Source organism: Brachyistius frenatus, unplaced genomic scaffold (assembly GCF_029030835.1).
Source record: "Brachyistius frenatus isolate BFR_SWC_R1_liver_20210118 unplaced genomic scaffold, ASM2903083v1 Contig_164, whole genome shotgun sequence".
Classification (NCBI taxonomy): Eukaryota; Metazoa; Chordata; class Actinopteri; family Embiotocidae; genus Brachyistius; species Brachyistius frenatus.
Window position 1 is genome coordinate 520,001 of NW_027210763.1, and position 12,500 is coordinate 532,500.

General features: G+C 44.6%; 1 protein-coding gene across 7 annotated transcripts in view; it reads right to left on the bottom strand.

Annotated features, from left to right (window-relative positions):
- The window catches only part of znf423 (zinc finger protein 423), a 150,714-nt gene that overhangs the window by 9,432 nt on the left and 128,782 nt on the right, over window positions 1-12,500 (bottom strand). For all 7 annotated transcript variants that reach the window (XM_069716886.1, XM_069716889.1, XM_069716892.1 and 4 more), the window contains 2 exons: window positions 7,020-7,151; window positions 4,227-4,342 (listed from right to left, as the gene is read on the bottom strand). In XM_069716886.1, coding sequence (XP_069572987.1) covers window positions 4,227-4,342; window positions 7,020-7,151 — 248 coding nt within the window. The remainder of the gene's footprint in view (window positions 1-4,226; window positions 4,343-7,019; window positions 7,152-12,500) is intronic.

Sequence of the window (12,500 nt, forward strand, 5' to 3'; positions counted from 1 at the left end):
ACACACACACACACACACACACACACACACACACAGAGAGAGAGCCAGGGGATACATGGATCAGAGAGTACACACTATGACTTGACACAACACTCGGAGCAACATCCAGACGCTGGCAAACACAGACACACACAGACACACACATGAACCTTATTGCCAGTTCTGCTACATCCACACCTTTCCATAATTCAGTTAGAGGGAGACAGTGAGCCTCTTAGATTCAGACAAAGACAAAGACAACATTATTCACAGACAGACTACTAAACACAGCTCTCTCTCTCACACACACACACACACACACACACACACACACACACACACACACACACACACACACACACACACACACACACACACACACACACACACACACACACACTCTCTCTCTCTCTCTCTGTCCTGATACCAGCAGCAGGTACTGAAACATGTCTTTTCTTCAGCTCTGCATTAACCACCAAAATAAAAGCTTTTATTCATCACTTCTGCTTTCAGGGTTTAGATATATATAAATATTTCGCTCTCTTTCGAGGCACAGACGACACGCAGGAACTCAAACCGGCCGCACGCTAACGAATAACATGACACCGATGAAACTTCTCATGCAAAATGTCTTTCTGCCTGTTGATTTGTCCGTGTGCTCCCTCACATGTCGGCTTTTCATTACAGGCTCTTTTAATTGTCTGCACGGGAACACATCTCCGCTCATCTCCGTGTGCACGCACAACTCTCCAATATTCAACACCAGCGAGACGAGGAGGGGAGGGAAAAAAGAAAAAAGGGTGGAGGGTGGGATCCTGCAGAGGAAACCAACACACAAACACACACAAACACACAAAAGGATCCCCACACATATCCATTTATTCATCTGACCAGTGATCCACCCAGCTCGCGCTGTTTAAATATTTACCAGAGCTAAAGGAAACGCTGTAGCGCAGCGGACGCAGAGGCAAAAATAAAAAAAAGAGATGATTGGGGAGGAGTGGGAGAGTGATGGATGAAGAGAGAGATGGGAGGAAGCGTGGAGGGTCAGATGCTGCGGTACAGCACCCCCTGGAGGCTCGAGGAGGAGGTGAAGCTCGAGAGGATATAGGAGGGAGACGGTCCTCCAAACAAAATCAGAAGGCTGCAGATAATATAGATATTTGGATAGAGATGCAAAACTGGGAATTATGCAGTTAAGGGTGCTTTTAAAAGATATGAAAATGTGTTTTCTGGTGAATGAAATAAAAAAAAAAAATGTCTCTAGTCGTTGCTAAGACAGAAAAAAACCAAAAAGTACAAAAGACGGAAAGAAAGACAGTCGTCTGTGAAGTCTGGGAGTAAAGGCAGAGAGAGAGAAGGACCTCACTGATCAGGGCCACAGCATTTTTTATTTACACACACACACACACACACACACACACACACACACACACACACACACACACACACACACACACACACACACACACACACACACACACCAAAACATTTCTTATTTACCAGCTTACGTCTGCACTATTTATGGGGCACTGGGGAGAGGCACAGAAGAGAGGAAGAGAGGAGAGGGGGCTAAAATATGCATAGGGGCTGGTTCTTCTGGGACAGACGGAGGGGGTGGGTGGGAGAGTCGGGGGGGAGGGTGGTGGGGGGAGAGAAGGGAGACAGGAAGAGAGAGAAAGTGCTGGATGAGGGATGGATGTAAAAACGTGAAGTTTGTCGGTGAACGAAGGGACGGAGGTGGAGGGAGGATGATGCAGCGGTGTGTCCACGCTGCAGGGACCCTCGGGTGTGTGTGTGTGTGTGTGTGTGTGTGTGTGTGTGTGTGTGTGTGTGTGTGTGTGTGTGTGTGTGTGTAACCAACAGAGAGAGAGCGAGAGAGGTGGACATTCTACGGCCCCCTCTGAGGGGTTGAAAGAGGCCAAAGCCTTTTCTAGCTGGCCAACAGGCCTTCTTCATCCATCCGCACCTCATTAATACACACACGAATTACCCTACACACACACACACACACACACACACACACACACACACACACACACACACACACACACACACACACACACACACACACACACACACACACACACACACACACACACACACGTGATAACAGCTAGCAGTGGCATTAACCTCCGTGGTTGGAGCTCTCCATCTCCCCAGTCAGCCTTTCTGTCTAGCCCACTTAGAGAGGCCTCCCACGGGGCGATGGAGGTGCGGCAGGTCAGGCTGCGAGCTTTTACACACACACACACACACACACACACACACACACACACACACACACACACACACACACACACACACACACACACACACACACACACACACACTTGGGCCAGGACCAAAGAGTAACAGGATGGATATAGCTACAGCGCAGCAGCCAAAGAGGAAGAAGGAACTCTGATGGAGTCGGGAAAAAAAAAAAAAGAAGTTCAACTTGAAAACGAAACTTTCGATTTCAACGAATCGATAACGGAGACGAACGGCTTCGTGTCGTTGAGCCGAGCTGTGAACTTCCTGTCCTCAGACACAGTAACTGGATATTAAACTTCAGATTCAGCTGTAAAATCTGATTAAGAAGCAGAGTGACGCATAAAAGCAGCATCGAGGACAAATATCTGATTCACACTAAACGGGGGAAAAACATTTATTTCTGTTTAATCTGAAAAACGATTTAGTTCAAACTAATTTCACAATAAACCAGCTAAACTCACGTTGACAGCCAGCTGATTGCTATATGTCTTACAACACTAACGACGGTGTTGTTTCTCTTCCTGATCGTTGAACCTCTGAACAACGTGTTCATGACTTCACGTCTCCTCAATAACAAAAAAAAACACCAAACAGCGAGCGACTGATTCACTTCATCATCCTTCATGAAGATGTTGTGACCTGCTCAGACGGCAGCAGAGAAGTCATCTGGGACGGAGCGGGCGTGCGTGTAGTGTGTGGAGTGTGTGTGTGTGTGTGTGTGTGTGTGTGTGTGTGTGTGTGTGTGTGTGTGTGTGTGTGTGTGTGTGTGTGTGTGTGTGTGTGTGCACATTAACCGACAGGGTCCAGCAGTCACCCTGCTGGTAAATGGACTGGCCGGCCATATGCCCACCACCTCTGGTCCTAGATCACTGCCACTTTGTGTGTGTGTGTGTGTGTGTGTGTGTGTGTGTGTGTGTGTGTGTGTGTGTGTGTGTGTGTGTGTGTGTGTGTGTGTGTGTGTGTGTGTGTGTGTGTGTGTGTGTGTGTGTGTGTGTGTGTGTGTGTGTGTGTGTGTTTGTTTGTGTTTCGTGTCTGGCCTTCTTAGAATCAATTAATCGTTATTACAATTAAATTTATTGCAGTATTTCTCTCGGACTTCACATCAGCTGAATCTGCTGTTAGTGTTCAGACTGACTGATTATTACTATTATTATCATTATTACTATTATTACTATTATTACCATTATTACTATTATTACTATTATTACCATTATTACTATTATTACCATTATTACTATTATTATTACTATTTATTCTGACATGTCAGGTTTTAGATGAAGTGTGATTGTTCGACCGTCCTTGGACCCAAAAAAATGAAAAACAAAAAATACATTCGGAGCATAAAAAGATTTCTTTGAAAGCCAAACGATGTTTTTTTTTTGTTTTTTTTTTTCAGTTCTGTAAATACTTTTTGGACAGGAGATCAGGAGATCAGGAGATCAGGAGATCAGGAGATCAGGAGATCAGGAGATCAGGAGATCAGGTGGTCGAGCTGCTCTGTTCACATACAACTAATCCTGTGTTTTAATCCATCAACGGTTCATCAACCTGCAGATTTCACCTTTAACGCGGCGGATGTTTGACCTGAAGACGCTCTGCTGCCCAAAAAACAGGAACGACAAGAGACGGAGGACGACGGGAAGGTTTACATCATCGCAGACTCGGCCACAGCTGGACCTGCACCTACTCCGGGGTGACTTATGTCCTCCTCTCATCTTCACACACACACACACACACACACACACACACACACACACACACACACACACACACACACACACACACACACACACACACACACACACACACACCTAATGTGTCTGGACCCTTAATGATACGACGGCTGCCAGAAGCCCTGCGGTCTCCCGTGAGGAGAGATGGAAAGAAGGAGGTAGACAGGAAGTGTAGTAGGAGGAGCTTGTGATTAAAAGTTAGAGAGAAAAGGAGCATCAGGTCAGAGGTCAAATGAAAAAAAAAAAAAGGTGTCCTACCTGTAGTTCTGTCTGAAAAAAGAACTTCTGCGGACACTGGGAGCAGTCGTAGATCTTGTCTTCCTGACCGTGCACGGCAAAAATGTGCTGCTGGAGCTTGTTGGCCTGCACGAACACTAGGAGAGGGACCAACACAGAGCAGAGTCACGCAGCGAAGGCAACACAACCAACCATCACGGCGACTGAAATATATTCTCAAAAGCTGAAGTGAAGGTCGTTTTTTCAGCAGCTTCCAAATCAAAACGTCTGTCGTGATATTTGACTGATGAGCTGCGATCGTTGTTGGAATTCATGATTGAAATCTGCAGGAAGCTGATTGTGTTTCTGTCGGTGGAAGAAGACTGGACGGGTTCAGGCGTGTGTCACGCGTGTGCACGGAGCAGGAGGAAGCTACGACCCCGACGAGGAACCGCTCATAATTTAGTTTTAACTTTCATTTCATTTAATAACTTTATTGCTTCATCGTCATCGGTTCCTGAGTTCCACATGTTCTGGTGACAAATTATCGGGGAGCTAATTTTGCTGAAACAAAGCTAACGAACTGCTAAACTCACGTTAAGGAGCAGCTAACCACGCTAACAACACCAACGACTCGTTAACCGAGCTGACGAAGAACCGACCGTGATGACGCGACGGATTCTCTTCCAGTTACTCGTCAGGGTTTCAAGTACGATTCGTTTTGTTTTTTTGCTAAAAGAAACTGCCGCCTGCTCGGATCTTCTGAGACTCTGTTGTACGATAAACGCTGCAAGACTGAAGCATTTATTCTATTTATGGAAGAACGGAATGAATGGCAGCAGAACAAATAACACACACACACACACACACACACACACACACACACACACACACACACACACACACACACACACACACACACACACACACACACACACACACACACACACACAACTGAGTGTTCGGGGGAGAATAAAGAGACGAGAGAAAACAGGAAGCGCTATCCTCAGCAGAACATGCGATATTTATCAATAAATTATCTCCTTTTTTATTTTTTTACTTCCGCTCCAGTGTTGTCTCACACACTTTCTTTCTTTCTCTCTTTCTCTCTCTCCTCTTTGTTTCAGTAAACTTTTGCTTTTCACTGTGAGTGTGTTCGTGTTGAATTATTAAGCCTCCCCACAGGAGCGGTGCCCATCTTACTAATTCATAAGCCACCAAGGAATAGAGTTAAAGTTTAAAGCGTTGCTGTGTATACCTGGGGGGGATGGGGAGGGGGATAGGGGGTAAGCACACACACACACACACACACACACACACACACACACACACACACACACACACACACACACACACACACACACACACACACAACACAACACAACACAACACAACACAACACAACACAACAACCGAGGGAGGGAAAGCGAGTGATGGAGTGATGAAACCTCATTTCGGCCCTCCAGTGGATTAAAACAAGGTTTTTTTTAAAGCTACTTCCTATTTGACCGGTTTGGAGATATTATTGTGTGAACTTTTGCACACGCAGTGTTTCTCTAGCGGCGGCGTCCCGCTGTAGTACCACCCCCCTAAAAAAATAATATAACCCCCCCCACAGCCATTAAAGCGCATTTTACTGAATACATGATGATGCAGGTGGATCCGGAGAGACAACAGGTCCAAGCAGATCATAGAGAAGATTTAAAGAGCAGCACTAACCTCCGTGGTTTTAATGAGGATGGTGTGAACACTTCGGGGCTTTGTATTCATATATTTATTAAATATAACAGGTGATAAGATTTTGAGGCCAAAATGAATCATTTTTCAATGTTTTTCAATATTATAATAGGATGTCCAGTTCTGTGGGAACGTTTCAGGCTCTGTGTTTTAATCCTGCATCCCCAAAGATGTTTTTTTTTTATTATTCATTGGTACAGTCAGAAGCTATGAAGAATTATTTTCAGTGAAATGCACTATTAAAAATATGAAATACAAAAAATAAAAATGCATGCAGGCTTTTTGTTAAACGGTTGAAGCTCATCAGGTTTCAAGAATCAACACTAAACTGGAGAAAACATGAAATTAAAAGTCATTAAAAGTACTACTGTTTGCAGCCATCTGGTCACGTGACCGCCTTCGTTGTTGTTTTTTTTGGACGTTGTTGTCATGACAACGCTGGCGGCAAACAGCTGCATGATGGGAAGCTTCAAAATAAAAGTGGTACTTTTTTTTAAATGTTTTTTTGGTTTGTTTTTGTCACACATCTGCAACACATCTGGAATTTTATGTCAAAACTGATATTTATCTCGTGGATCACGGTACATCCAATCAGAGCAGGTGTTGTGTTAATTGTTTACAGTTTTATTTGGTTAGTAAAACAATGTTTGTGTATTGTATGAGATGTATATAAAAGCGTATCTTTGTAGCGTCTCTATATGTAAATTATGAAGACAACCAGGCTGATGAGGATCTAAATAAACAAACAAACAAAACCTGCAGCCGGTTCTCCCGAGATGTTTGAAACTTGGTGTTCAGGTGCACAAAGGAGAACCGGCAGAAAAAAAAAAAATCGATTTAAGGTTTTTCCTGTTTACTACATTTTGCATGAAGCTAATAAATAAATAAAATCACTGTGTACAATAATGCATCTCGATGTTTCTGTATCGACTCTGAAGCACTAAACACAAGTGAGAGGGAGTTATCTGAGTGACTGTCCTTGAAGGTAAACCTGTGTGTGTGTGTGTGTGTGTGTGTGTGTGTGTGTGTGTGTGTGTGTGTGTGTGTGTGTGTGTGTGTGTGTGTGTGTGTGTGTGTGTGTGTGTGTCTGTCTCTCACCTGTGAAGCAGACGGGACACTTGAAGGTACCTCCCATGCCTTCGAAGCTGTGCTCTATCAGGTGGCAAAGCAGCTTGGCAGGTGAGTCAAACATCTGGTTACACAGCTTGCACTCGTGATTGATGCCCTCCTCTGCAAATAGGAGACAGACACACATGTGCTGGATTAGACGGATTATTAGTAGATATTATTATGATTATTAGACTGGATTAGACGCCAGAAAAACACAGCGGCGCGGCACAACATTCATGCGACGCTCATCACGCACGTTTTATGCCGAAATGTTCGGAGACTTTCATGGAAGCTGGTGGGTGAAAAATAACAACACACCCACCCACCCACCCACACACACACACACACACACACACACACACACACACACACACACACACACACACACACACACACACACACACAGGCCAAATGGTTTGACGTAAGAGTACAATATTGACAAGTATAAATGTTCCCCGCTGTGCAGCAGAAAGGTCAGAGGTCACGTTTGGTTGGACATTACGCTAAAACGTTGTAATTTCAGTCGTGTCGAGTTTCTTTTCGTAACGGAGATCACAAGCTAACGTCTGAGGAGGATGTTCAAATCTTCTTTTCCATCTGTGTCTTTGTATTTCCTGCATTATGTCACTCGCCCCCGTTAGCATGCTAAATTGTTAGCCTCTGTGGCTTCTAGACGCCCGTCCACGTTGCCTAGCAACAGTGTTTCCATGAGTTCCATTTGAACGCAGTAAAAGCTCTGTAGTTCTAACTCCGTGTTTTTCCCCCCTCGTCAAGGTCATGGTAATATTTCATACTGATATTATCATTTTACTAATAAATAAGCAATAAAATATACACCAACGGGTCTTGTTTCATCAGTGATGTCACTGATTTGGATTATTCTCCTGAACAGAACTTTTCCTGACTGCATCCCTCCAACCATTTTATTAATCTGCAGAACTACAGATTAGTTAAATTGTTCTCTCCCGTCTCTCTGCACTTTCAACACTCACACATCGAACTCAGTACCACGTCCGCCCCGACTGGTAATTGCCTGTCCTCCCTACCGGGTCTGTGGCTCATCTGCCCCCCCCCACGGTGATCCCTTCCCTCCCTCCGTCCTCGTTATCTGCCCACCCCCCCACCCCCAACGCAGTAACTCGCCCATCCCTCACTTCGCCCATCCCTCCCCTCCTCGTCCCGCTCGGTCCGTCACGAGCTGATTAATTCGTGCGGTCTCCGGTTCGCCGTCCTCGTACACGGACGTACTTCCTCCTCTTGATCTGAGTCGCCGTCTTGTTCATCTCGAACGGATTCACCGCCCGTAATCAATTCTTTAATTCAGATAAAGATGATTCACTTCACTCATCAACCTGTAAAAGCTGGCAAGATGATGCATTCAGGATAAAACTACTTTTACACATATAATAAAGAGCTTTAATGTCGTTATCAGAGATCAAACGTTGGTTAGCAAGCATCACTGAAAATGTATTAAAACAGGTCTTCTTGAATCTTCTTTTCTAATGAATGAGGGATTATTTTCAGATGGACCTCCAGAAAACTAAGAAGAAGGAGTGACTTTAGCTAACAACACCGAGATAACTGATGGACACATTTTATTCACTTTGGATTTGATGAGAGAAGTTGAATGGGAGTCTATGGAGCCGGAGGCTTTTTGGAGCCGACCTCTAGTGGCACTCACTGGTATTGCAGCTGAAGATACTTCTGGATCAGAACCATTTTACAGACCTGAAGCTACGAACTCTTTTATAAACAGTCTGTGATCAGGAACAAAAAAAGACCCGATTTCACCAAACGGGTCACATTTAACAGACCAATAATTAGTAAAAAATAAAGTTATATTGAATATTAAATTAAATTTTCAATATTATTCTAAAATTCAATATTAAATATGACACACACACACACACACACACACACACACACACACACACACACACACACACACACACACACACACACACACACACACACACACACACACACGCAACCAGCCTCCCTCCTCTCTTGGGGATTGAACAAGTATTTATTTGTATCCGAGTCTATTTTAAGAAGGTGTGAGTGACATCACAGCCCCCATGGAGAAAGGCCAGATGAAGGTGGGCGTCAAACACACACATACACATACATACACACACACACACACACACACACACACACACACACACACACACACACACACACACACACACACACACACACATATGCATCCCCTGACGATCAGGTCTCCCGCCTGTTGTCCTTATCACCATTGTACCATGCAGGACCGAAGCCCCAGTCGCCCACACACACCGTTTGGGGGCCACACACACACACACACACACACACACACACACACACACACACACACACACACACACACACACACACACACACACACACACACACACACGCGCGCACACCGTCGGACCGCACTGCCCGGAGACATCAGATGGTGCCTTCTGTGGGCCAATCTGTGGCCCCCTGCCGAGCGGCGCACACACAAACCTGAGTCAGAGACACACAGACGATTCACAGTCAACACAATCTGCGTCTTTTTTTTTCTGTCACTTATCTTCTGCAAGTGCGAAACGTGCACACACACACACAGACATAGACACACACACACACACACACACAGACATAGACACACACACACACACAGACATAGACACACACACACACACACACACACAGACATAGACACACACACACACACACACACACACACACACACACACACACACACACACACACACACACACACACACACACACACACACACACACACACACACGGTGTGTGGAACTTCAGCTGCAGAGCTGCAGGGGACCGCGGGGTTAATAACGTCTTCAATCACACATCCATGACACCCATACTGACTAACACACACACACACACACACACAGATTCCTATCTTTTTGTGCCTCAAAGGCCGACACAAGGGTGCCCTAATCCTGACTCAATGGCTGTGTGTGTGTGTGTGTGTGTGTGTGTGTGTGTGTGTGTGTGTGTGTGTGTGTGTGTGTGTGTGTGTGTGTGTGCCTGTGCCACATGGGCTTATATGAATGAGATGGTATGCTCCCCGGTCCCCCCCAAACATCCCCCTTTTACACACACACACACACACACACACACACACACACACACACACACACACACACACACACACACACACACACACACACACACACACACACACACACAGAGACACACAAAGCTCAAAGGCTGCGAGGTGGTGTGGGGCGCCAGCGTGTCCGAGACACACTGAGACAGATAGAGGTTCATTATCATTTACTAGGAGATTGAAGCAGCGGGAGTGAGTCACATGGAGAGAGACACACACAGAGAAGGAGGGGTGTGTACGGCACCATCAACTGTCACGTTTTATATTTCTATTATCCACATTTCCTCGTCTCTTTTTCTTTAAAAATTTTTTTATTTAAAGTTCGGTTTTATTTAACTGTGAAGAGAAAGACAAGGAAGAGACGGAGGGAGACTACTGGAAGTAGGAGATGCTCCGTGTGTGTGTGTGTGTGTGTGTGTGTGTGTGTGTGTGTGTGTGTGTGTGTGTGTGTGTGTGTGTGTGTGTGTGTACATGTGCCCTATAAGAAGAAGTCACCTTAAAGCTGGTGTCCCCAGCGGGGGGTAAAAGCTCTCCTCAGAAGTCTCCTCTCAGTCTCCCACGCTGCCGGGATCAGAGGCAGCGCTCCCACGTCGGCTACCTTTTACACGACGAGCCTATTACAGCGCCGACGTGTCGCCGAGCGACGGCGTCGCCGAGCGACGGCCTCGCCGGCGTTCGGTTCATTCGCTGTTTTGGAAGAAGTTACTGCAAAAGAAAGTAAAACGACGCACAGAGCTGCAGGTTCACGTCCTGTTTGTGTCCTCGTCATCAATTGTTTTAGCATCGTCCTTATTTTTATAACTGTTTTTTTAGTTTCTAGTTCTTCTCTCAACTTTTTTTTCCCCACTTTTATTATCATTTTAGCTTCTAATCTATTTCCTACGTTTCTTTTATCGTGTCGCCTGCATCGGTCTCAAAGCGGTTTTTAAATCGTCTTATTTTCTTTTTAATTTGTTCTAATCGCATTTTCATCAATCAAAATGTTAAAAAACTGTCATATAAATAAAGTTTGATTAATTGATTGTAGTCGTTTTATTTTGGTTTTCTTCCATCTATTTTGAAAGATTATTGTTTACTTTTTCACAGCGTTTCAAAAAGCCATCTCAACGGCGCCGAAAAAAAAAACAAGTGATTATTTTCCCGACGGATGAAGTTTTTACTAAATTGTATTTAGTCTATTACTATTTCAAAGTAGATTTTAAAAGATGGCAAATACCTTTTTATTTTTTACCCAGTCAGCTTGTCAACGATCTAAAAAACAACAACATGAGCTGAGCTCCCGACCTGAGATCCTCCGGTACGTCGTTCCCGGTCGCTCCTCCAACAAACATAAAAAATAAAGGTGACACTAACCTTCAAGTCTCCTAAAAACACAATATTTAATTTGGTGTATTTCACTTTTATTGATTCACTGTCTGATTTATTTTTATCATTATATCCTGTTCACGTTGCCTTTTGTGTTTTAAATGGATGTAAAGCGCTCTGTAACTCCTTTTTGAAAAGCAACGTAGAAATAAAGTTAATATTATTATTATTAAAAAGAAAATCAGCAATTCTGGAGTCTGAGCGCAAACAAATATGCTGAGTCACAATCGATTAAAGACATCAACATTAATCTGAAAAATCCAATCAGCACAAAACAAAACCAGTTTCGTTTGTCTGTTATTGCGTTTCATTTCTTTCTTTCTTTCCGTGTGTGTGTGAACGCTGGAGTGTGTTCAGGGCATTACACACACAAACACACACAAACACACACACACACACACACACACACACACACACACACAAACACACACACACACAAACACACACACACAAACACACGCACGCACGCACGCACACACACACACAAACACACACACACACACACACAAACACACGCACGCACACACACACACACACACACGATGCAGATGATGACATCTCCCTTACAGAAAAAAAGAAAAACAATTTTAGAAGCTAATTAATGGTCAATAAATTAAAAGTTTGAGAGCAAAAAATGGCCACAGATGAGAAAAAGAAAAAAAAGAAAAAGAGTGGAGCGTGAATGTGGACGAGAGAGAGAGAGAGAGAGAGAGAGAGAGAGAGAGAGAGAGAGAGAGAGAGAGAGAGAGAGAGAGAGAGAGAGAGAGAGAGAGAGAGAGAGAGAGAGAGAGAGAGAGAGAGAGAGAGAGAGAGAGAGAGAGAGAGAGAGAGAGAGAGAGAGAGAGAGAGAGAGAGAGAGAGAGAGAGAGAGAGAGAGAGAACTGAGGGAGAACTGAGGGAGAACAGTGAGGTGCAGAGAGATAATTGGGCTGTCCGGAACAAGGGCATGGAGAGAGGCCTCCAACGCCTCTGTGTGTGTGTGTGTGTGTGTGTGTGTG